Raw genomic sequence first — 24007 nt, forward strand, 5'->3', positions numbered from 1 at the left:
TCACAGATTCTAATTAAATTGGTGTTGTATTTCTCAGTACTAAAACACTCAGGGTCACTCCTGGATGAACTGGGCTGCAGATAACCACACAAGCGACAGAGATACCTTTTTCTTTGGTCCTGTGACAGCTTTTCTGACCTTAGGGGTCTGTGGAGGGGTGAGCCATTCAAATGAGACAAGGGGTCAGGTTTCAGGATGTTGAGTCTAGCTTGTGGTGTCTGCTGTCAGCAGATTGACTGATATCTAGGAAGGCCACACCCAGAGGCAGAGCAAGAGAAGGGGACACACAAAGGGCATTTTGTGGACCATTCTATTCCAAACAGGGCAAAGGTATAGTATAACAAAGGAATAGCTGAGTTTAGCTCCTGAAGACATTCCTTCTACTTCTTGGGCTGGGGCAATGCCCACGTCACCAAGTGATTGGTCAGAGCCTCTTGGTTCAGGATGGAAGGCATGGGTCATTCAGAGTGGCTCCCCACAAATGGGAATGACAGTGTTTTCACTAGAGTACTTTAAAATTTCAAAATATCTGTTTGGAGAAGGTAGCAGGGATCCTAAAGAATTAGAAATCGGGCAGTGGAAAACAATGCCCTTCTGGACATTCTTGAGCCAGAGGTGGCAGAATTTCTCAAGAAGTGGAAAGGCTCCACATCCATGTGTTGTTCCAGGGTGTGGAACCAGTGGGGAGCAACATTGGTGCATGAAGTCCACTCACAAAGGGTGTGGGCAAGGAACGGTTCTGAAAAAGTAGATTCTGAAGGGGAAAGAAATTTGAAAACAAGGACTGTTATGAGCTGCCTTCCAAGAACTTCCTAGTGTTCAGAGTCAGGTTTTTCAGAGATTGGTTCCCAGGGTTTTTTTGTTTTGTTTTGTTTTGTTTTTTTGCAGACTTGATTCCACAAAACTGATGAAAATTACACTAGTACTCTGCCACTGAGCTAAATTACCCTTCCCCTAGTTCCACTTCTTTTTTTAAATATTTATTTATTTATTTAATTTATTTTATTATTTTATGTGGTGCTGAGGATCGAACCCAGGGCCTTGCACATGTTAGGCGAGCGCTCTACCACTGAGCCACAACCCACGCCCTAGTTCCACTTCTTAAAAGTTCTGGACTTGAATCTTTTTATTTATTTATTTATTTAAGTTGTTGATAGACCTTTATTTTATTTATTTATGTGAAGTGCTGAGAATCGAACCCAGTGCCTCACACATGCCAGGCAAGTGCGCTACTGCTGAGCCCCAGCCCCAGCCCCAACCCCAGCTCCTGGACCTGAATCTTTAATAGGACAGTCTTGCCAAGTGATGTACTATGTTCTGCTAAAATAGGGATGTAGGGATGGACCAGAGTCATTATTGTCAGGTTGGTGGCAGTGAAGCAGCCTGCCCTTGGGAAAAAACATCAATATGGTGCCGACAGAAATGCCTGTCAGTCAGCAGAATCCCCTGGCCAATCCTGGGGTTCAACCAGCTTCCTGCGACCAACTCCAGAGGGACAAGGGACTCTAAAAACACCTTTTCCTGTCCCAAGCCCTTCCCTTCCTGCCTAAGCCCCATAAAATCCCAGTCCGGTGGAGCTCCCATGCGGTTTCTCCTCAGACCCTTCTCCTGTCCACTCTGTGGGTCTGATGAATTGCCGCCCAGGAGTGAATCTCAAATAAAGCCTCGTTCGGCAGCCTTTTTAAATCTGCCTCCTTTGGTCGCTGCCCACCTTGTCTTATTTTACAATTATGACTTTGTGTTTTTTGTTGCTGACTTCATTGTTCTGCAGTGAGTTACAAAGTCATAGTTATAGACCTCAGGACTTCTCCTTTTGAGTTTTATCAATACTCACCATGAACATTTTTGCATCTCTGTTCAAGTGCCTTCCCTCTTTGTTCAGATTTAATGTGTATTATCTTGTTAATCCACAGATGTACAAATTCTCTTGTTAGTAATTTAGCAAACATGTAGTTGTTGGTTTACTGGTTGCATATTTCTGAGTCATAGTGGTTTGCATTATACTTGCTTGTTTATGGCTTTAAATGCATTTAAATGGAATATAGCAAGCGTAGACTAAGAACAATGATATAAGCATAGCAAGTGAAAAAAAAAAAAGAAAGCCATAATATTTAGTTGACTTAGTAGATATTTTATTGATGAAAATTATATTCCACTGTCAGCCTTACTTGTTTTGGAAAATATTGCCTCCCTTTATTTCTTTGTATCATGTTTAACAAAACCGTGCCTTGGATTCTATTTCTGACCCTCCCTGTTTCTGGACAGGTGAATTGGCATTCTGACTTCATATGTCATGCAGCAAGGGAGATTTGATGTACCTTTGGAATTCTGCTTAGCAGTTATTTGATCTTCCTCAGGGTCCTCCTGGCAGTTGTTATAAGTGCTATGTGGGCCATTGTGTGTGTCAGTGTGAAAGGTTAAAGAGTAGCTTTTTCTATTGGACACTTGTTCCTTTTTATTTCATAGCTTATTGAGATGTAATTTGCATACGCTGTGATGCACCTATTTAAAGTGTACAACTCAGGGGTTTTTAGTACACATCAGAGTTGGGCAACTATCACCACAATCAACATCAGAATATTTCATCACCTCCAAAAGAAATCCTGTCAGTACCCATTAGCAGTCATTCACCATTTACCCCCGGTTCACCCAACCCTAGGCGTCCGTCCTCTCATCTCCATTCTGTCTCCATAGATTTGCCTATTCTGGACATAATAGAAGTGGAATTATCCACTATGTGATCTTTTGTCTGGCTTCTTAGTGTAAATCTTCAGGGTTCATCCATGTTATTTTACATGCTCAGACCTTAATTCTTTCTTATGGCTGAATAAGGTTACATTGAAGGAATTGACTCATTTTACTCATCAGGTGGTGAATATTTGATTATTTCCCTTTTTGAACTAATACTAATAATGCTGCTATGAATATTTGCACACAAGTTTTTGTACAGACATGTGTTTTCATTTCTCCCAGGTATGTACCTGGGTTTGCCACATGACCAGTGCTGGCTTCATTACAGAAGGTTCGATTCATGAGTAAATGCTAGGGAGTTTTAAATTAAAGAGACAAGACTCTAATTACCTTTAAAACCAGCTCCAGGACGGCTTCTCCTAGCTCCCGCCTCCAGCCACCTAATGAGGTAGTGAGGTTTACAGGTTTACTAAAGAGGCGAGGAGAGAGAGAGAGAGAGAGAGAGAGAGAGAGAGAGAGAGAGAGAAGGACGGGGGAGGGGGGAGGGAGGGGGAGGGGAGGGGTGGGAGGGGGAGGGGGAGGATGAAGTGTTAAGGGGGGCAGCATCCCAAGGTCAGGGGCGACGGGGCAGTGGCCAGACACGGGCCAGACATGCCTCTGCATGGACAAGCCCTCGGACCTGGAAAAGGGTGGGGAAAGCTCTGACACAGCTGTGTCTAAGCGCCTGTCACCCAGCCAGGGAGGTAACTCAATCACGTGTGAGGATAGCTTCCCACACCTGGGAGTAGAGTTGCTGGGTCATTTGGTAACTCTACCTTTAACCTTTTAAGGAACTGCCAAACTTCTAAGGAACTGCACCTTTTACTTTCCCAAAAGATCATAAATATCAAACTAAAAATTTTCCCGACAGCAAAGGAGGAAACAACCAAGAATGTGAAGAGAGAGCCTACAGAATGGGAGAAAAGCTTTGCCACCTTCACCTCCAATACAGCATTAATCTTCCTATGTATGAAGAACTGAAAAAACTTAACACCAATAAAATAACCCGATCAATAAATAGGCAGAGGATCTTCTGCGACCATAGAAGTGTCTATGGTCAGTTAACAGATGAAAAAAGTCAACATCTCTAGTAATTAGAGAAAAACAAATTAAATGGCAATTATTAAGAGTTCAAGTAACAATAAATGTTGGTGAGGATGTGGAGAAAAAGGTACACGCATACGTTGTTGCTGGGACTGCAAATTGGTGCAATCACTCTGGAAAGCATAATGGAGATTCCTCAGAACACTTGGAATGGAACCACCACTTGATAACCACCAGTTATCCCATGTACCCAAAGTACTTAAAATAACATACTGTAGTGATGCAACCACACAGGGTTTATAGCAGCTCAATTGACAATAGCTGAGCTATGGAACCAATCTAGATGCCCACCAACAGACGAATGGAGGAAAAAAAATGTGGTATATATACAAAATGAAATATTACTCAGCCTTAAAGAAGAATGAAATTATGTCATTTGCCAGTAAATGGATGAACTGGATACTATCATGCTAAGTGAAATAAGCCAATCCCAAAAAACCAAAGGCTGAATGTTCTCTCTGATATGTGGATGCTAACACATAAGGTGGGGGGGAGAGAAGTTCATTGGATTAGACAAAGGGGAATGAAAGGAAGGGAGGGAGTGGTGGGGGTGAGAGAATAGGAAAACAGAATGTATCAAAAATTACTGTGTTCATATAAGAATACATGATCACTTTAACTCCTCACCTTCTACACCACAAGAATGGGAAGTTAGAATCCATGTATATATAATATGTCAAAATGCATTCTACTGTCATGTATTTCTAAAACAAGAACAACAAATACTGTGGAAAAGGTAAGAAGCAAACAAAAAATCCAGGTAGGAAAAAGTATTTGTAACACCTTAAATAAGGAAGCAGTGTCCTTAGCATATAATGTCTTCTACAGTGATAGGAAGAGAACCCACAGGCAGTAGAAAGACAGGCAGACAACACAAGCAGTAGAGAAAACAAATGACTTTCAAATGTAAAAAATGTTTAGCTTCAATTACGAAATAAAATCTGTTCGTACATTGCACTGATGAGGTTGGGTAGAAATAGGAATCTCTTCCCCCCCCCCCCCCAATACCGGGGGTAGAATCCGGGTTCTTGCATGCCAGGCAAGTTCTCTGCCATGAGCCAGGTCCCCAGCCCTCAGGCAGCTCATTTTGTTCGTGAGAAAGTAAATTAATTGAATCCCTAGGGATTGTATACACCCATTTTTTCCTATATATTTGATGTGTGCAAAGGAGCTCTTGTAGGGATTTTCATCATGGTGTTGTTCCTAGAAATAAAACATCAGAAAACACTATGTGTGTCCAAAGGTCATTGATTAGATGAACCTACTTCATCCATTTCATGGTCTGCTGTGCACCTTTACGTGAGAGTGATTCCTGGATATGGATTTGTGGCAGGCCCCTCCCCTGTGCCTCTGATAGTGTCCTAGACTAGGCCAGAAGCTCTGCCTGACCTCTGCCTTTAGGCTGCTGGCACTGAAAAAGGTTGCACAGTGAGGCGGGCGGGGGGGGGGGGGGAGAAAGAGAAAATAAGTCGTGAACAATGAAGGGTGATTTTGTGTGGGCTAAGGTACAAGACATCATATGTCATTTGCTGGTCTTCTAAAGAGAATATAATATGTATTGTTATGTACTTTCCATGGAAGGAGACACAGCTACTTGTTATTTCTAGAAAAAGTAACTGAGGACTAGGGTTCAGGGAAAGGAGGAGGTTCTAAAACTTAATTTATTATTATCATTATCATCATCATTGTTGTATGGTACTTTGGATGAAACCCAGACATTTTGCATGCTAGGCAAGTGTCCTACCACTCAGTCCTAAGATTGAGTTTTTATCAACTTGACCCATTTGCAGTTTTTAACTGTCACTTGTGTTACCTTCACTGAATCAGTGAGGTTTTTTCCCTATAAATTTTACTTTCAAGTCTGCTTTTCTAAAATAATTAACACATTGGTAATTCTTAATGCGTGTATAATTTCCATTGTGCCTTTGTTTTATTAGTCACCTCTCAATAATTAATTCATCATTTGAGCATAAAGACAATGTATTTAGCTTTGGGTTGATATTTCTCTACAAAAGAAATATCACAAGTTGTAGAGGGAGCATTTGGAACAAATATAATTCTATCATCTGTGTTCAAAAGGTTGATCCTCTTTTTCTATAAATATATATGAGCAAGTATTTGTTGGGAATATTCTTGATATTATCGTAGTCATTTCTTTTTCTATTATTTTGTGTGCTTCTGTGTGTGCATGTGTGCGTGGCTCTGGGCTCTCAGGATTGAACTCAGAGACGCTCTACCATGGAGTCATATCCCCAAGCCTTTTTATTTTTATTTTGAGATAGGGTCTAAGATGCTGAGGCTGACCTTGAACCTGGAATCCTCCTGCCTCAGCCTCACAAGTCGCTGGGTTTATAGGCATGTGCCATTCTGCCTGGATCTTTTTTTATTTGAGATGAAGTGCTGTAGTTGGCCCTGTGTGAGAGGTTTGACTAGAAACAGTTCATTCTCATTGCTATCATGTGTTCATAGAGAAGGCTCTTGACAGCTGAGGGCTGCTATTTACCATGTTTGGCTTAATGAGGAGACGCCTCTTTCTTCTCCTCTGCCTTTGAGCCTCAGGAGCTCTTGCTTATTTCTAGCCATAGAAAATGGCTGCAGGAACCAGAAACATCCACAATTTTGTGATCTTTGTTGCTCTGCTGTCAGTGGCTGTACCTGATGTAGGACTATGGGTCACTCAAGGAAGACTGGTGAGGACATTGCAACACAGCTGTGCTCCTTGGTAGGGGGTCATCACCTGGCACCTACTACAGGGCCCAGGTCCATTTCTGCTTCTTTATCTCAAGTGGAAAGTGAATGTGTAAATGCAGATGCCTTCCAAGGCTTGCATAGCTTTGTGTCTTCTTCAGTGCCTCATGTCTTCCTGGAACCTTGATCTGAAGCACTCCACTTTTACTTTTTGTCTGTGTGCGTACTACATTAATGCAGCATTTGTAGGTATTGTCACTAGGTGTTTCAAGCCCAGGGACTTTGGATAGTGTTAGGATGGACAGTGTTAGGACATATTCTTATTGAGGGTCCCAGCTCTCCAGGAGGCAATATGGGGGTATTGTTTTCTGTTTTGCTTGGAGGGCCAGCTATGTGGGGCTGTTTTTACAGATCTGCGCCATTTATCTGCAAAAGAGAACTATTACAATTAATTACTTTATAAAACCTGCCTTTGAGCCAAAAATGAGGACATAGATTGCCTACTATTTTAAAATGAGACTCTTAACAGGATAATTCTTGGAATTTAAAGGCTATTTTTTTTTTACTATCTCATTCTTTAGATCTTAGATATTTTTCTCTATTTTTTTAAATTTTGTATTAATTATGTGCCATTTTTATTTTACTTATACTAGTAAGTAAAAAAAAAAAAAAGTTTTCCAAAAGGAGAGAGTTGATATTATCCATCATATATAAGTACCCAGTCTTCTACTGTCTCACTTGCCCTGGGAAGAACTGGGAAGGTCAATCTCCAGGTCTCATGGGGGTACAGGTAGGACAGCATGAGACCCACACATACATTGTGCCACCCAGCTTTTTCTTCAAGAAGTACAGGATGCCATCGGGGGAGATAGGGTTGCAAGTCAGGAGGTAGCTGGGACCTACCCCCCGCTCCAGCTGTCCTCTTCTGTCTGTGACCAGCCCTTCCCAAGCCATATGTGAGCTAGCAACATCTGCTGTGAAGATGAAAGCTCAAAGCAGCCACATGCTATGGTCTGAGGGCTGTGGCTGAGCCTGTGACTCAGGTAGTATGCACCTCTGGGCTAGTAACTTCTCAGGTTGCTGTTTCTTCTAGAGTCATGGGAGCTGATCTCGTTGGCAGAACTGAGATCTGTCAAAAGCCAAGCAGGGACACTGACAAGGCTGTTGGGCTAATAAAATGGGTTTCAGGATATGCCACAATAGCCTCAGGAAGGGATAGGCAGCTGAAACGGCCCCACAGTGTTCCAGGGTCCTGTGAACATAGCACCTCATATGGCAAAAGAGATTCTGCATGTGCAATTGCAGATGTTGAGATGGGGAGATTATTCTGCATTATCCAGAGGTCAGAGTGAAAGACATGAGCTGATTGCTGTCTTGGAGAATAGAGGAAGCCAGTGAATGCAGGTTCCCCCAGAAGCTTTAGACGGCAGGAGGGAAATTCTTCACAGAGCCTGTAGAAGGAATGCAGCCTACCCACACCTCAGCCTCAGCCCAGGGAGAATCCTGACCCCGAGAACTGTAGGACCAGGTGTATAATCACCCATTACAGCCACGATAAAGACTCACTCCCCAGGAGTGTGGGCATGGACAGAACTGAGGAAGCCAGGACACCACCAATGCAGAGCCCAAGGGAGGGAGAGTGGCCAGGAAAGCCCGGAAGGGTCTCACTGTGACTGATGAAAACAGGAAGGAGCATACCACCAGAGGATTGGACCCTGCTCCCTGATCTAGGGAGGTAAGCCACCCCTCCCCTCAGCAGATAACAGTGAGATCACAGACACTATCCAAGACCTCCAGAGGGGAGCATTGGCTGCAGGGCCACTGAGAAATTCAGGGGCAGGGCTGCTCCTTTTCTGTGACCAGGGATGGCTGTGTCAGACACACTCCCCCAGACTCAGACGATACACTAATGAGGAAGAACCTCCTGTCTGAACTATATCCCAGTAAACTTCAGATCCATCAGAAACCTCTGAGGAACCAGGACTCGAGGAGGATTGGAGCTCAGTGCAACAGAGCTGCGCTGCTCCTGAGATGAGGAGCCGGTATGATCCTGGCTGCCAGTCTTGAGGTGCCATATTCTGATGAAGACTGCATCCCTGAGGGTCCTAGAGCTGCCCAGAGAAGGGTCACATCTTTGTCCCAGTGGGGCCTTGCAGAGGAAAAAGAAAATCCCCTCAAGAATACTATCATCCCAGGGCATAGATACTTGTAAAGATTAATCTAAGCTGGGTGACACACTCCTATAATCCTACCCGCTTGGGAAGTTGAGAAAGGAGGATCACAAGTTTGAGCCCAAAATTTAAAATAAAAAGGCTGAGCATGTAGCTCAGTGGTAGAGCACATCTGGGTTCAGTCCCCAGTACAAAATGAAAAAGAAACAAAAACAAAGGATGGGAATTGCTGTAACATGAAACTCAGGGAGGCATGGACTTCTGCAGGAACACCAGAACCCTGTAAATTGACCAGGCGAGGCCCACTGTCATGGGTGGTAGGAGTAAGCATGTATCTCCACTACAAAAAGTCAGGATGGCTGAAACAGGAGTGTAGGCTTATGCTGTGGAGAAGGGTTTGACAAGGCAGGGAAGGGTCTTGAAGGATGGGAGATAACCAGATGGCATACTAGGAGGACAGATGGACACAGACCAAGCATGGAGGCTGTGGGAGTGTTTGCAAGTTCCCCAGACCAACAGCCTTGGCCTTACCCTGCAGTTGTTAGAAATGCAGGTCCCAGGACCACCCCAGACTCATCTCAGCAAGATGCTGTGTGTCCACATGTTAGGGAGGAGTACTCCTAAAGCTATAAGCAGGACAAATGAAGAGAGGCTGACTCCACAGGATTAGTAGCAGATCCTCATGTATGGGCTGATGTAGAGCATGACCATGATGCCAGCAGTACTGATTCTGAGCAGCTAGGAAGGAGCTGTCATGGACCCCAGACATGCCAACTAGCCTGCTTGGGGCAAAGCCAGTCTAAGCCCAACTTCCTCTAGTCACTGCCAGGATGCCAGCCTCAGGGGAAGGGCATGGCACACTAGTGTCTCAGATAGAAGCTTGTCATTCTTCTCCAAAGCCCAGCACATTTATGCCCAGCTAGACCACCTGCCCTTAGAATGCTGGAAACACACTGGCCAGCCCACCGCTGATCCTCCTCATTCCCCAGCTGGGTCATTCTTGTGTCATCTAATCTCTGACAAATGAAGAGCCCTACAGGACAGCAGCCATGCTGCGGGTTCCCAAGTCCTGCTCCCCACATCCAATCCAGTCTCTTTCAATACAGTATCAGGCCAGGTAACCCTGAATTCAATTTCTGCTTCTACCAGTGTCCAGCTCTGATACATGCGCAGGTCAAGAGACTTCTCCCAGCCTTAATTTCCTTATCTCTGAAGTGGGCTGATCCTAAACTCAGCACCCCACACAGGAAGTGATCTTTGTAAAGCTCACTGCCCAGGGGCATCACTCTATAGTGTTCCTTTCTAGGATCTATTCGTAGATGTCTGACCAGACAACAACTCCTCTTGAGAAGCCTGTGTGGCCATAGTCTTCCTCCTGCATCAGTAGGGGACGTCTCTTACCCACCGTCAGCCTCCACCTAAATCCTTCTGCCTGCCAGGTCATTTCTGCACAAGACCCACTTATATGGAGCCCAAAACTGAAGGTGAAGATGTATTCCTAGCAGCCAAGGGTGCCCTGGAGGAGGGACCTGCCCAGTTCTCTCTGCCACATGCAACCCAACATCTTGGCCATGGTGATAGCTCTGAAAGAAAAACCTTCAAAAGAAGGTCCTAGCTGTGATCTGCAATCTCTCCCTTGTTAATTGTCTTAAAAACAGCAGCTGCTGTGTACCAAAGTCTATCACTACCTGTTGCTGTACCACTGTCAGTCAGTTAGGCCTTATGACTTAGAGCTGCAGATGCCACTGAATCCATGTACTTGTCCCAATGTCAACCACCTACTGCTACCCCTAGCTAAGTGCAAGAAGATATCCCAGGGAATGTGTATCCACAGACCATAGCTCTCCAGAGCCTGCTATGACAAAATTGGCTTGAGGCACAGTGAGGCAATACTGAGGCAAGCCAGAGGATGCCAACCTGTCACCCCACTGCAGCTTGGCCCTGGACCAGTACAGGTACCCTCTCCACACAGGGCTGCAGTTCGGAACACCTGGGCATCCAGGGTCCACTAACTTGAACCTCCTGGGAAGCTGGGATTGCAGGCCAGCAGTGAGAAAACAGAAGTAAGGCAGACCTGAATGGAAATTCAGTCTCAAGAGTTAACCAATAGCGTTGGTATTTTTCCAAAGCTGATTTGCATAAATTTCATCCAGTGTATTCACCCAAGTGCTGTGTAAATCCTTAGACTAGCACACTCCCAAACAGCAACCCTGTTGGATCTCCTCTTGCCCTGTGGGAGTTCTGCTTCTGGTCACACTTGAATATATTCTGCTCTTGCACTCACTTATCCTCATCTGTGATTTTCATTCTTCAAATTCATGACAAAGAGTCCAGAAAGAAGAAATTTTCAGTGAGCTGTGGGGTCTGCTGCAATACTAGGCACATAGCCCACCACTGAGAGCTGCCACTCTTAACATCACTTCGTGGGAGTTGAGAAGAAATGGGATTTTTTGGCTTCAGAGGCCTGTAACTGACAAAAGTCCCACCTTCCAGTAGAAGCAGAGAAACTCTCGCTTCATCACTATGTTTCAGACAGGGAAACTGAGGCCCAGAGACATGAAGTAACTTAGCTACCATGGCCCAGGTGGCAGGCCAAAGGGCCTGATTCAAACTTCATACCCCATAATGGAACCCCAAATCCTAGCATATTTGTGGAGTTCTACACAAATCCTCTAGAGGCAAATAGAGCATGGGATGTGTCCCCTCTGTGTCCTTCTGCAAAGCAAAGATTTTTCTGCCCTGCTGATATTGATGATGACTGGGGAAGGGCGTGTGCTTTTCTAAGCTTTTCCTCCCCAGGGAGGACCTGCCACTCTGAGCCAGGGTAGCCTAATCAGCCAGTTAACAAGGTCAGGTGGCTCGAACTATGTATCCTTGGGCACTTGTTCTCCCACATCTGACTAGACAGATGCCCAGCGTTTAGGCAAGAATCACAGTCAAATTCTTGTTATTCTAAATACACTTTGCAGGGTCTGGGGCTCTAGCTCAGTGGCAGAGCACTTGCCTAGCATGCATGAGGCACTGGGTTTGATCCTCAGCATCACATAAAAATAAACAAGTAAAATAAAGGCATTCTGTCCATCTACAACTACAATAAATAAATACATACATGCATACACTTTGCAGAATACATCATGTTATTCATCAGCCAAAACTTTTAGGACACTTTGTGCAGCCCCACGCAGATTGAGATGAATGGGGCTGGGCTTTGCACTGCTCTGGTTTCCACATGTTGGAAGGGAAACCTAACCCTTGGACCACAGGAGCAAAGGCCTCTGTGTGAACCTCCACTTGCTTTGAATCTCCCCTCACCTGTGAGCCCCCAGTTCTGCTCTGACGGTTTCCATCTCCATTAGAGAAGAGTCCACGTGGCTGGGCTTCAGATGCTGAATGTTGGTAAAGTTTGGCATTTCTAGGCTGCTCCCCCACCCTGATTTTCTCTTTGAGAAGCTGCCTTCCCTTCCCTGGTGTGTAACATCTAATCATTTCTCCATCAACTACCTGGAGTCCCTGAAGTTCCCTTTGTGACACAGAGCCTGGTAGGGGATTGGGGTACCCAATGCTGAACACAAGAGAGTCTCTGCTGGCCTGCAGGGAACATCTCACCCACTGACTCATCACTGCCAGGAAACACCTTTCACTGGTCCCCTGCCCTAGACTCTCCCACTGCCTGTATGCCCTGGTTGGAAGTCAACAGCACACAGTCGCCCCAGCCTAAGACACTGTGCTCGGGAGTTCTGCTGTGCCCCTTCCCTTCTGAAACTCGCCTCTCTCTAGTTCTCTCTAGTTCTCTGCACTGTGACCTCTAGTTGCCTTAGATATTCTGTCCTTTCTGCTCAGGGACACTGCTGACCCCATGTCCCCTCCTTCTCTGTGGATTGAACACTCCCTATCTGGCCAGAGAGCTGGGCTGTTTCTGGGCTGGCCTCTCAGGAATCTAAATTCCTAAACATGGACTTTCCATATATATTTCCTGCCTTTTAAATTTATTTCAGCTGGGACAGCAAACTGGACCCTTGAATCCATGTTGGGCAGAAGCAACCAAAGTTCACCATTGACGCTCATTCTGTTTTTCCCAAGGATGTCACTGGATCTGGGGTCACAGAGGGGAAACACTCTTTTGAGGTGCAGAGACCTTGACTCACCAGAGGACGGAGGATGTTGAGGAGAGAGGACAAGGTGTGGAGAACCTGCTGGGGAGGAGGTGAGTGGAGTTTGGTTAGAAGCTTCCTATTCACGGGGACCCCCAAGGTTAGGACACTATTTGGGACCAGCCCCAAAAGAAACACATGGCATGAGGTGTGGGAGGTACCCTCAGGATGCATCATCTTCCCAGGACATTGATGTGCTCAGTGCCTCACCAACCAGGGAAGCTCACCTTGGTTTCAGTGGCCTGAGTTTTTACTGGAATTCATTAGGGAGGCATGATAGTTTCAGTTGTCTTGCAGTAGAACCCAATCTCTAGCCTTCCTCTGCTTCCTGGAGCACTGGCTTATATGTAGCACAAAGTTTCACACCCTCCCCTCATCATGTGGTGACATTTCTAGTGTGGCTGGCTCTCCCCAATTGGAATTGGCTTGTTATCATAAATTCAGTGTTGGTCCCAGTGCCCCACTCTAAATTACAGCCTCTCCCTGTTACCCATAAAACGTCAAATACTGGGTAATGCAGATAGCAAATCCATCCAAGCCAAGGAGTCACAGGAAATGGAACAGTCAGAGGAAGAAAGCTTACTGAAACTAGATATGTGCCTCCCAGTGGTTCAAGTGCCTGAAGCTTGTTCCCCAGTGTGGCAGTATTGAGGTGGTGGAACCTTTTATATGTGGTGCCAAATGGAAGGTAATTAGATCATGGGGACACTCACCTCAGAAGGCATTAATGCAGGTCTCACATACTGAGGTATGAGAACAGGTTGTTATTTAGGGAGTCTACACCATGCATATGACTCCTTTTGCACTTGGCCTGCTCCCTTTCTACTTCTGCACCACATTGTGATGTCTGGGGAGCTGGAGGAATTGCTAGTATTCCAGCACCATGCTCTTGGACTTACAGAACTGTGAGCTCAATTTTCTTCATGGAGACTAGGGGTATAACTCAGTAGTACATGAATTGCTAGCATGCATGTAGCCCTGGATTCCATCCCTGGTAGTTAAAAAATAAGTAAATAAATGGCTATTCTAAATAAGATATCAAGCCTCATGCCCATTTAATTATCACCAAAATAATGATAGAGATGTTTCTGTGACTTTTTCCAGAAGGACCAGCCCAGCCTTTGCCTCTAGGAATCTGCCAGGCTGCTATAGATAAGAGCAGTCTTTCCCAAAGATCCATAAAATGAGAGTTAAACAGTGCTCTCCAAGCTCTGTTAATTTTTAGTCAAGATAAATGCTTGTTTAGAATTTTTTGCTTTTTTATATCAAAATACAGTTTCAAGGAAACTTGTAATGATAGAACACACAGTTCAGTGTACCGTTCATGCAATATCCCCCAATGCATGTGCATGACAAGACTGTACATTAGGAAATTGTCATCTGTGCAAGAAGCCTGTAGGTATTTTACCATTTTACCACATGTATAGATGTGTGTAACCTAAACTGAATCAAGATGCAATCAGGAAAAACACCACACCAAGAAAATGCATTCTAGACATTCCTTTGATCTAAGAAGAAACCAGGGAAGAAATGCAGGAGGCCTGTAGGGAGCCAGTGCTCACAGCGTATCTCTTCTGAACTGTTAGACGAAGCAGGCATGTTTCAGATAGTCCCTAAGTAGGAGTGACCGGGTGCATAGCCTCTTGGGAAGTAAAATCAAGTACTTGCCTTCAGACCTGCTGTGAGCCCAGGAACATGGATTTCCGGTGAGCTGTGCAAGTGGACTTCTGGTGTGGCCAGGAACTCAAGTCTTGGAGTGGGAATAGGAAGACCAACTTAGGTGGGGTCAGAAAGGAAGCCTTCCGGTGGGCCCCAAAGTCAGAGTTTAGTGCTTGCCTTCCCAGCATTACCTACGACAGGCCTTTCCTCAAGAAGGCTTTGCTGGTCAGGGTTTTCTGAAGGGTACCTCGCACATGGGGATCAGGAAAAAAAAAAAAAAAAAAAAAAAACAGTCTGGAGACCCTGATGCTGCCTGATGCCACCCTCCCGCTACATAGTTTACATCGTGATTCCCCCATCTCTATCCATACCACCTGCCCTTGTCTTACTTCCTGGACACTAACCTGTCTCCCACACTCTATGGTAAGTACCCAGAGAGCAGCACTTGAGCCTAGTTTATTGCTCTGCTCATCCAACTCATGCCAAATGCTTAGTTAAATTCCTGTAAAAACTCAGCTGAAACCAAGGTCAGCTTCCCTGGTAGGTCATATACATCCATGTCTTCTGAAGATGTTGCATCCAGAGGACATGACAGCCTTCATTCAGACCCTCCTAGACCTCCAGCCATGTGCCTCTTATGTTAGCTGGTCCCAATTTTTGTCCTTTTTTACATGACAAATCAGTAATTATAAGATTGTGCTCTTCTAGCCTCAGTGAGATATTATAGAGAATTATACAGTAGGATCATGGGAATCCCCAAATATATACCAGTGATGAGAAGTGCGAATGGCCTGGGAAACCTGGAGCTTACAGCTGGTTTCTGAAGACAGGGCAGTGTAGAGGGGGCTTGCAGCCTCAATCTGTAGCATGTGACCTCCATGCAATTGATCAGCATCAGAATTGCATTACACAGTGCCAGTCTTTAGTGACTTCTTCCTTCAAGGAACTTATACCTCTTCACTTGCTCAACTCACCCAACCACCATCCCTCTTTTAACACATTCAACCAACCTTAAGCTTGTTCCATGTTGGTCCTTTCTAACCTCTTCACATCATCTCCACTTGCCTCTTTAACCCTATATCACATCTCATCACTGGCTCTGTTGCCACCTCTCTTTAACTTTGTTTTAACTTCTTGCTGATATTTTTCTTCACCTGCTTCTTTCCACAGCTGCTTCCATATTCTCTCCCTTCTCCCAAGATGCTTGTCTGCAGTCATTCAGTGCCCACATTCTTAGTTCTTTCCTCTCTGTGCCTATCTATTTAGCAACCTTAGCACTTCCTATCATCTCATTCTTCTCACAACCTGCTCTAGTACCTTCATTTTCCTTCATGAGTTTCTATTTCAACAAGACCCTTTGGATTTCCTTCCCTTATGTAAAACTAGAAACATACATAGGTTGTGGGAAAGACTCCCATTGTGACTCAAGTAGCAAAGTCTTCCATTCCCTGGGTGTCCCTGTCTTTGGACTTTTACCAGGAAGTTTTACTTTTACCTTGGCTTTGAAATTCCTCCAGAATTTTCTTTTATTCTTCCTGTGTTCTCTCTCGCAACATCCTCCCTGTGTTTCCTGATTCCAGTCTCTAGTTTAAGTTCTACAACCTTCTCTGTTGTTCTGCTACATGAAAAATAATTGAGGTGGTTTTCTCCACCAAAGGTTGCAAATTTGGTCAATTAAAAACAACACTGTTAAACAGCAGTATCATTTGACAGCAAACAACCAATCTGGAATGACATGATCATATGTATCATTAAGGTAAGGAGATTTTCAACTTTATTCAGTTTTTCACAAATGCACTGTGCTGTGCTCTTCACAAGCACATAACACATGTGCTCTCGAATGATACATATTTTAAAATGACAGAAAACAAGGCAAGTTAAATACTAGCAGTTCAATAGTCACAAGATGATTGAACATCAAATAAAAACTATATTTATAAGATTATGGGGTAATACTACTGAGGTATAAAAGTAATAGATAAAAAGATTAAAATCTTGAGAGAAATATTTATGTATACAAACATGTTATAACACTAATCACAAAACCAATAAAAAAACAACAATTTTCTGAACAACATCTATCTCAAAACTATTTTAAATAAACATAGTTCAAAATAAACAACATTTATCATATGTACTAAAACTGTGACAATCTTGTAAATAAATATTCTCCATGCTTGGTATCCTTAAAGGATAAGTGACCCAAGATGATTTAAAAGGAGAGGTAAAAAGAGAATTTACAGGAGGAGAGAGATATTCATGGCTAAAGGATATTCCCTTTAGACCAAGATCAACCATTCATCAAAGCTGACATGTGGGCCCAATTGCTGTGGGTTAAGGATTTCTAGCACATTCTGAGTGATAAACTGTTCTCTCTCAGGTCAGAGCACCCAGCACACCTCTAGGAGGTCATCTGTTGGTTGGGGTTTGAGACCATGAAGCTGACTTGGAGATTCAGGCTGTTTCACCATCTGCAGAGGGTGGCTGTGGGTGGAGGTGGACAGGACTGGATCAAGAAGTTAGGTCCTCGAGCATCCTGAATAGACAATCACTGACTCTGTCTGTCATCAAGCCAGGGATACAGAGTTTTGTCCCTCCCCTCAGGCCTCCATAGTTCTAGGACTTCTAGGCAATGAGGGTGCGATCTCGGCCCCACACCCAGAGCTCCGGATCATAAGCTTGAATCTGGAAAGGAAAAGAGCCCCCACCAAAGCTGATGAATTTACAGGATATTGAGGGTTTTGAAGTTATGGTTAATTTATTTTCCCATTCCTTAAAATTACTTCACCTTGATTTGGACTTTCTAGTCACTGTGATTCAACAGTGTACAAATATCTAAAACTACAGTGTTGAGAGGCTTGATTCTATTAACTAAGTTCTGTCAGCTACAAAGGAGGTCACATAGCAAGGTGTAATTATTAGATTTATTTAGCCTGGTGACAAATGAAGTAGCTATATATGGATATCACAACATTATTTCAGCTATTACTCAGATGGACGACACTTATCAGGATCATATTATATAAAATGTGGGACACATTTTTTCAGATTTCTTTTCAATAAAAACTGAATGTATTTTCCTAAATTAGATAACTAAATTAAGCATTTGTAAAGCTGCTTTGACAGATAGAATCCTTTTGGTGTCCCTTCCCATCAAATTTGAAAAGTTGATTTTTATCAAGAGACAAGCTTTATCATTGTCCCTGATTTGAGTACAATAATGGTTGAACATTAGTAATATTTCTGCTTGGATCCATCAAGAATACTTAGTAACATGGTTAAATGCAAAACTGAGGACTGCCCAGGAAGTCCTTCCCTCCCTCCTGAGCTTTCTCCTCCCCAGAGCCCACCTGCAGACACACCACCTTCCTATGTCTCTCCAGTCAGCCCCCCACAAGCACACACAGCACCACCCACCTCCTCACACTCCTCCTTGGAAACCCGAGTGTTCCAGCCCATGGAGCAGATGAACTGAAAGCGCAGTTTGTGGAACAGGGGACGCTGGGCATAGCTCTTCCCATAGAGGAAACGAAAGATCTCTTGTTTAGGAGCCTGGTTGTCCTCCTCCATGTCATTGGCCAGGTAGCTGGGGAAAGAAACCAGGTTGCTCTTTAGAGGCACAACCAAGAAGGACCTCCCCTTGGAGTCAGCTTCCCAAAACGGACTCCCAGAGGACCATCTTCAGACAGGACTGCACCAGCCCTATTAAGTGTTACAGAGGACCATGCCTTGGTCCAGAGGTCGATGCCAGACACACACCTTCTGAAGGACTCCAGCCTTTTTCTAGAAAGCATTGAGCAACACAATTGTGGGAGAAGCCTAAGGGGTGGTTGGACCCATCTAAGAAGGATTTTCAGGGAGTGTGTAGAAAGAACCACAAATGTGAGAAGACTCCTGTATGAAGAACCAGAGGGACCACCCTACACTGGTCCTTTGTCAGGCTGGGAAGGGGCATCTGTCTTGGAAATCCAGAGGCAGAAAACAGAACAATGTTGGTATAGATAGAGGAAGGAAGAGCAGTCAGATGTGGCGGCACCTCCAGTCTCTCTGCCAGGGACAGGATGTGCCCATGTTTTCCTCCACACCTCTCTCAGGTGGGCTTTATGTTTCCTTGAATCTTTAACAGCTGGCCTTTAGGGAGCTTGTGTGTTTGTTTTGACTAGGGAAGTGTGGAAAAGAAAACAAACTATACTACAGTGCTGTGATCTCGTGTACACGGAGCAAACAGGACAAAGAGGCTAAAAGTAAAAGAAAGGTTAGTGCCCCTCTGTTCCCCTCCTCCCCTCCCAGGTAGTGAGTCCTGATTGATGAAGGAGACCAAATACTCACAGGGCCAGAAAGAAGTGGATTCGTTGGTACTGCCAGGAGAAGAGGCCAGCCCGGCTAAAATAAGCTATGACCATAGCCAGGAGGTACTGATGGAGAGAGAAGAAAAACACACAGAGAGGTCACATCCTGGAAGAGGAGGAAAGAGGGGACAGAGGAATGGGAGTCTGGAGTGAAGAGTGCCCCTAAGAGAAGTTCGCCAAGTAAGGAGACCTGCTGGTTTGGGAAAGGACCTGTGACAGTCGGAGCAGTCTGGGGAAGAGGAGGCTTAGTGTGTTCTGTAGGATCAGCTCTGAGGGGAGGAAAGGCATGTAGGTCAGCTGGGTGAGGAGGGTCTTGGGTAAGCTGGAGAATGGGGGGTCCCAAGAAGTGTAAAGAGGAGAGGAGCCCCAGCGATAGGGATATAGCTCACTCTGTAGAGTGCTTGCTAGCCTCACATGCACAAGGCCCTGAGTTCAATCCCTGGCATCACAGAAAAAAGGCTGTTGAGCACTAGGGTTGTGGCTCAGTGGTAGGGAGCTTGCTAGCACCTGTGAGGCATTGGATTCGATCCTCAGCACCACACAAAGATAAAAAATAAAGGTATTCTGTCCATCTACAACTAAAAAAAAAACATATTTTAAAAAATAAAAGAGGAGAGGTACCCAGAATCTCAGGTAACAATATCAGAGAGGGGAGGATAGGAATGCAACACCCCAATCAGAAGCAAGGTCCACCTGTCCTCACTGCATGGAACTGCTAGGCCCTGAAGGGAGATGTTGACAAGTCACAAAGTGTCAGGACTTGGCACATCTTGTTGGTTCTACATGGAGACAGAAGGACCATGGGCTAGAAAGCCCTCCCCTCTCCAGGCTGTGCTGGAGCAGGAACACTGCCCAGTGGAGAACAACCTCACCTTGTCAGACACTCTCAGATTCTTGTCCCAGGCCAGGAATCTTTGGACAACAGGATCCTCTGTGAACAGAACACTGGTGTTAGTTGGGAACCAGAAGGGGCTTCATGGGTGATAGACAACAGAGAGAAGAATAGGACCTCCATTGGAGAAGATGTGGGATTGGAGTGCAATAGAGCCCAAAAGAGCCCAGTATCCCAGTTGGATAGGAAAAGGACAGGAACATTCCTGGGAAAGCTGATTTGCCCTGAAACCCCTCAGGGGAAACAACTGAGTGAGGGTTGGGGTAAGAGATAGATGTCTGTATGACTAAGAACTTGGAGTAAACCGCGAGGGCCCATCATCCCCCAAGAATGCACCACCTTAGAATTAAGAGTTGCTAGGTTATTTTCTCATTTGATAGTCACCCCTCAGGGAGGATGAAATATACTAGAGCCACAGTGTCTGCAGTCGGTGAGGATAATTGGAATCAAGCTTTTTGATCCCAAGCAGGGTCATTTTTCAGGTGTGATGTAATCATCCATCATCTAAGAGTTTCACAGGGTACATGGGTCCTGAGTCCTCCAGGAATGGGGATCTCAGGGATAGCAGGGCTCTTTGGAAAAGTCAAGTGGCTATTAGTTCCCTCTTTGTGTAAAGAGCAGGATTGGAGGGCGATACCTGGGTGTCTCCCTACCTAGAAGCCTGTTGAAAACCTCATGGTGTTCTGGTTGCACCAAGTTCATGCGCCGTTTTTTGAGTTTCATTTTGAGGCCACACAGTGACTCCACATCCCAGGGGTGATTTAGCCCACTTTCCAGATCCTCCAGCTCATCCTCAGATTCAGTGGAGGACTCTCTCTTTCTCTTTAGGCCAGTGGTCTCAGTCAGGAGGCCAGATTCTACCCAGGGTGCTGAATCAAAAATCCCCGGGGGATCATCCTCCGAGTCTCCCTCAGATTCTGAGGTCCATTCTCTCTTCCTCGAGGACCGACATGGGAGGCAGGGTTTTACCCACAGACCTGAGTAAAGGAAGCAGAGTGAGGCTCCTGAATTTGGAACTCATCCTCTCATCCTCTGATCCCAGTTCACCTCCCACACCCCAGACCTTCAACAATAGCCTTCTGACCTATTGTTCCATCTCTCCCCTTGGCTGGTAGCCGTCTTCCCCTGATTCTCCATATCATTGTCCCATCTCCCTGTTCCTCAAAACTCTTCCTCATTATGGACACTTTCTCTCATGTGGGGAGAGACCCTTTTTACATCCCCTCTACCCGCTTCCTGCACTAGATCTATCTTCTAGCTCAATTCCTTTCTCTGCAGATTTTCCATCCATGTGGACTTCCTTGTCCCGTGGCCTATTCTGAACTTCAAAAGTGGGCTTCCCACCTTTCCTGACAGCTCTACCCCTTCCTTCTTACCAGTCATCATGTCAAATCAGTTCTCACTCTAGTTCCCTCACCTGATGGACCTGCCACCTCATCATCTACCACCACCTCCAGGTGGGATTCTGAGGTGCTTGGCTGGGAAGGCGATTGCCCAGACTGGGAGATTTGTTGATCTTCCATAAGTTCTCCAATACTCTGTCTTCCTCCTACAAAACCTAGGTTCTTATTAAGGTAAATCTTTCTTCCAGAATTTGGTTGAATAGGAGTCTGTTTGCTCTTCTCCAAACAGGAGAAACCAGGTAAAGAACAGTGCTGAGGACAAACGGTTGCCCACTGCACTGCCAGTGGTCCACAGAGTCTGTCCCTTCCAATCAGGAAGGTTGGAAGCCTCTGATGTCGTCACTCATTCCAACCTGGCAACCAGTTTGAAGGAAAATACCTATAACTGTCAGACTGGTATGTGCACCTGTCCTAGAGTTCTAGAGGAGATGGTCTCTGCTGTGACTGATCCAAACTCTGTGTACTTTGTCTCTGACTGCCTTTTTCACTTCTGTCTAGACACGGGTTCTTCTCTCCATTCTCAACACAACACATGTTAGATACCCAACCTCTGGGCATTTCCATTTCAGACCTCTGTGCAGTGAGAGATTACAGAGTATGGCAAGGAAGAAAGGGGAGGGCAGAAATGACATGACCTCCCAAGAAGGAGCTCAGTGTGTACAAAAGAACCCACGTACACTGAATTATCACTTGAAAACCCTAAAAGGAAACACTCAGCTTAGCAAATCTAATCTGCTAAGTGTCACTGGCCTTCACTGTTTTCAGAACTCTGTTAAGGGGATACACACTCTGCACTTAGGCATGTTTGACACAAGGATTCCTTTTGAGGTCATAAAATCATAGGAAATTGTACACATGCTCATGGTTTTCCCAGAGTGTCTACACTTTCTGGGAGTCTATGGATCACCTCAGGTTAGCCTCTCAGTTCCAATCAATCTCTCTCCAGTTACATAGCATATTTGGGAGCACAGACATTGCTCTTGACCCGCATATTTCATTGCCACCCATGCACCCTATGGAAAGTCTCACATATAGAAAAAAGAAAAAAGGGGAGATTTTCCCATTGAAGACAGAGAATAATATTTGCTGAAAAGATGGGAAGTGCATGGGATGTGACCTAGCACCCAGTGGAACTGGGGAGCTGCTTCCAAACGAACTAACTCAGCCTTTTACTTTTCAGCTGGGCATTCAATCTATGTTTTATCTTTCTGTCCACAAAATGTGTAGAAAACTTGCCATGTTAACCATTGTGCTGTATAGAGGGTGAGTGGTGTCATTTACATGCACGTCTCACTTAATAATGGAGATATATTCCTAAAAATGTGTTATAGGGTGATTCATCATTGTGCAAACATCCTAGAGTGCTCTTACACCAACTGAGATGGCTACAATCTCACTGTGCTGTCATACTGTGGGACAAATTCATGTATGTGGTTCCATCGTTGGCCATAATGTCATCATGTAGGGCATGAGTTTAAATTTCTGTTGTGCAACCACGTTCATCACTCATCTGGAGAGCTTTTCCATCGCCATAAACAGACACTCTTTACCAATGAAGCATTAATTCCTACTTCTACAGCTCCTACTGACCACCATTCTACTTTCTGTCTCTATGAAATTGAGAGCCCTCGGTACCTCATCTGTGTTGAAGACTGTGAACTCATACAGTATGTGTCCCACTGTGTCTGGGTCATTTCACTTTGTGTACTGTCCTCAAGATCCTACATTGCTGGAGAAAGGGTCAGAATTTCCCTCTTTCTTAAGGCTGAATAGCAGAAGAGAAGATAACATCTTTTGTCCATCTGTTTATCCCTCAGTGGGCATTGGGTTGATTACACATTTAAGCTGCAAGACTTTCTTTTGCCACTGTTGGACCCTATCAATAAGAACGTGTTTATTATTCATGCTGTGCTTGAAGTTTTATTTTGCATTTTAATGTCTTACATGATTCTGATGACCCCATTCCAAGCAGGAGTAAATGCAGGTTGATTTGTGTTATCAGTTGAGAGTGAGTGTCCACCTGGTTTTGCAGCCCTGGATGTTCAGAGTTGAATGAAGACCCAGCAGCCTTCCAAGTGACCATGAGTTCCTTGGCAGCTCTCTCTCAGGTTCTGGCTGTCAGGAAGCAGGTCATGTTGCTGTGGAAAACCAATTGCATAGATGCTCCGCTTATTCGATTTCTATTCATTATGTCTTTAAGCATCAGAGCTGCTTGGGTTCTCTCATAGCAAACCAGAAGTTCACACTCTCCCTTGTAGTGGACAGCCTTCAAGTACACCCACATGCCACATGATAATGTTTTGGTCAGTGATGGTCCACATATATGATGTTGATCTCATACAATAGTATCGCCTGTTGATGTAGGAGCCAACTTAGCCTCTGTAAGTATACTCTGTGACTTCCCCCAAAGACAGATTTCCTATGGGCACATTTTTCAGTCCTTATCCTGAGCATTAAATGATGCATGACTGTGTGAGAAGATTCTGTTTAAATTAAAAGTCCCAATAATTTTGGCCCAAATTCAATTCATAGTTTGCATTTCCTATTTCTGCTGGCCACCTGGTCTAGACATGCTGCATGCAGTTAGGCAGATTTCATCCTCTTTCTTTTTTTTTTTTTTTTTTACATTTTTTATTCTAATTAGTTACACGTGACAGTAGAATACATTTTGGCACATTTTACATAAATGGAGTATAAGGTCTCCTTCTTCTGGTAGAGTTACACTGGTTTTGTAATCATATCTGCATATAGTGTAATAATGTCCCATTCATTCTACTGTCAATCCTACCCTCATGACCCTTCCCCTTCCTTCACTCCTCTCTGTCTAGTTCAAAATACCTCTATTCTCCACACCCCCCTT

General features: G+C 44.7%; 1 protein-coding gene and 1 long non-coding RNA gene across 2 annotated transcripts in view; one reads left to right on the top strand and one right to left on the bottom strand.

The window, feature by feature from the left end:
• The window catches only part of LOC143385154 (uncharacterized), a 67470-nt gene that overhangs the window by 14087 nt on the left and 29376 nt on the right, over positions 1-24007 (top strand). Inside the window, exon 3 of the long non-coding RNA XR_013089445.2 lies at positions 12774-12897. This is a non-coding gene — a long non-coding RNA (uncharacterized LOC143385154). The remainder of the gene's footprint in view (positions 1-12773; positions 12898-24007) is intronic.
• LOC143385379 (speedy protein E4-like) lies at positions 17129-21267 on the bottom strand. The gene is made up of 6 exons (XM_076840852.1): positions 21162-21267; positions 20398-20613; positions 19725-19783; positions 18833-18918; positions 17921-18089; positions 17129-17188 (listed from the first exon to the last, which is right to left on the bottom strand). Exons 1-6 carry the CDS (start codon positions 21265-21267, stop codon positions 17129-17131), a joined length of 696 nt encoding a protein of 231 aa, XP_076696967.1.

The sequence above is a fragment of the Callospermophilus lateralis genome, chromosome 19, assembly GCF_048772815.1.
Source record: "Callospermophilus lateralis isolate mCalLat2 chromosome 19, mCalLat2.hap1, whole genome shotgun sequence".
NCBI classification, from domain to species: domain Eukaryota; kingdom Metazoa; phylum Chordata; class Mammalia; order Rodentia; family Sciuridae; genus Callospermophilus; species Callospermophilus lateralis.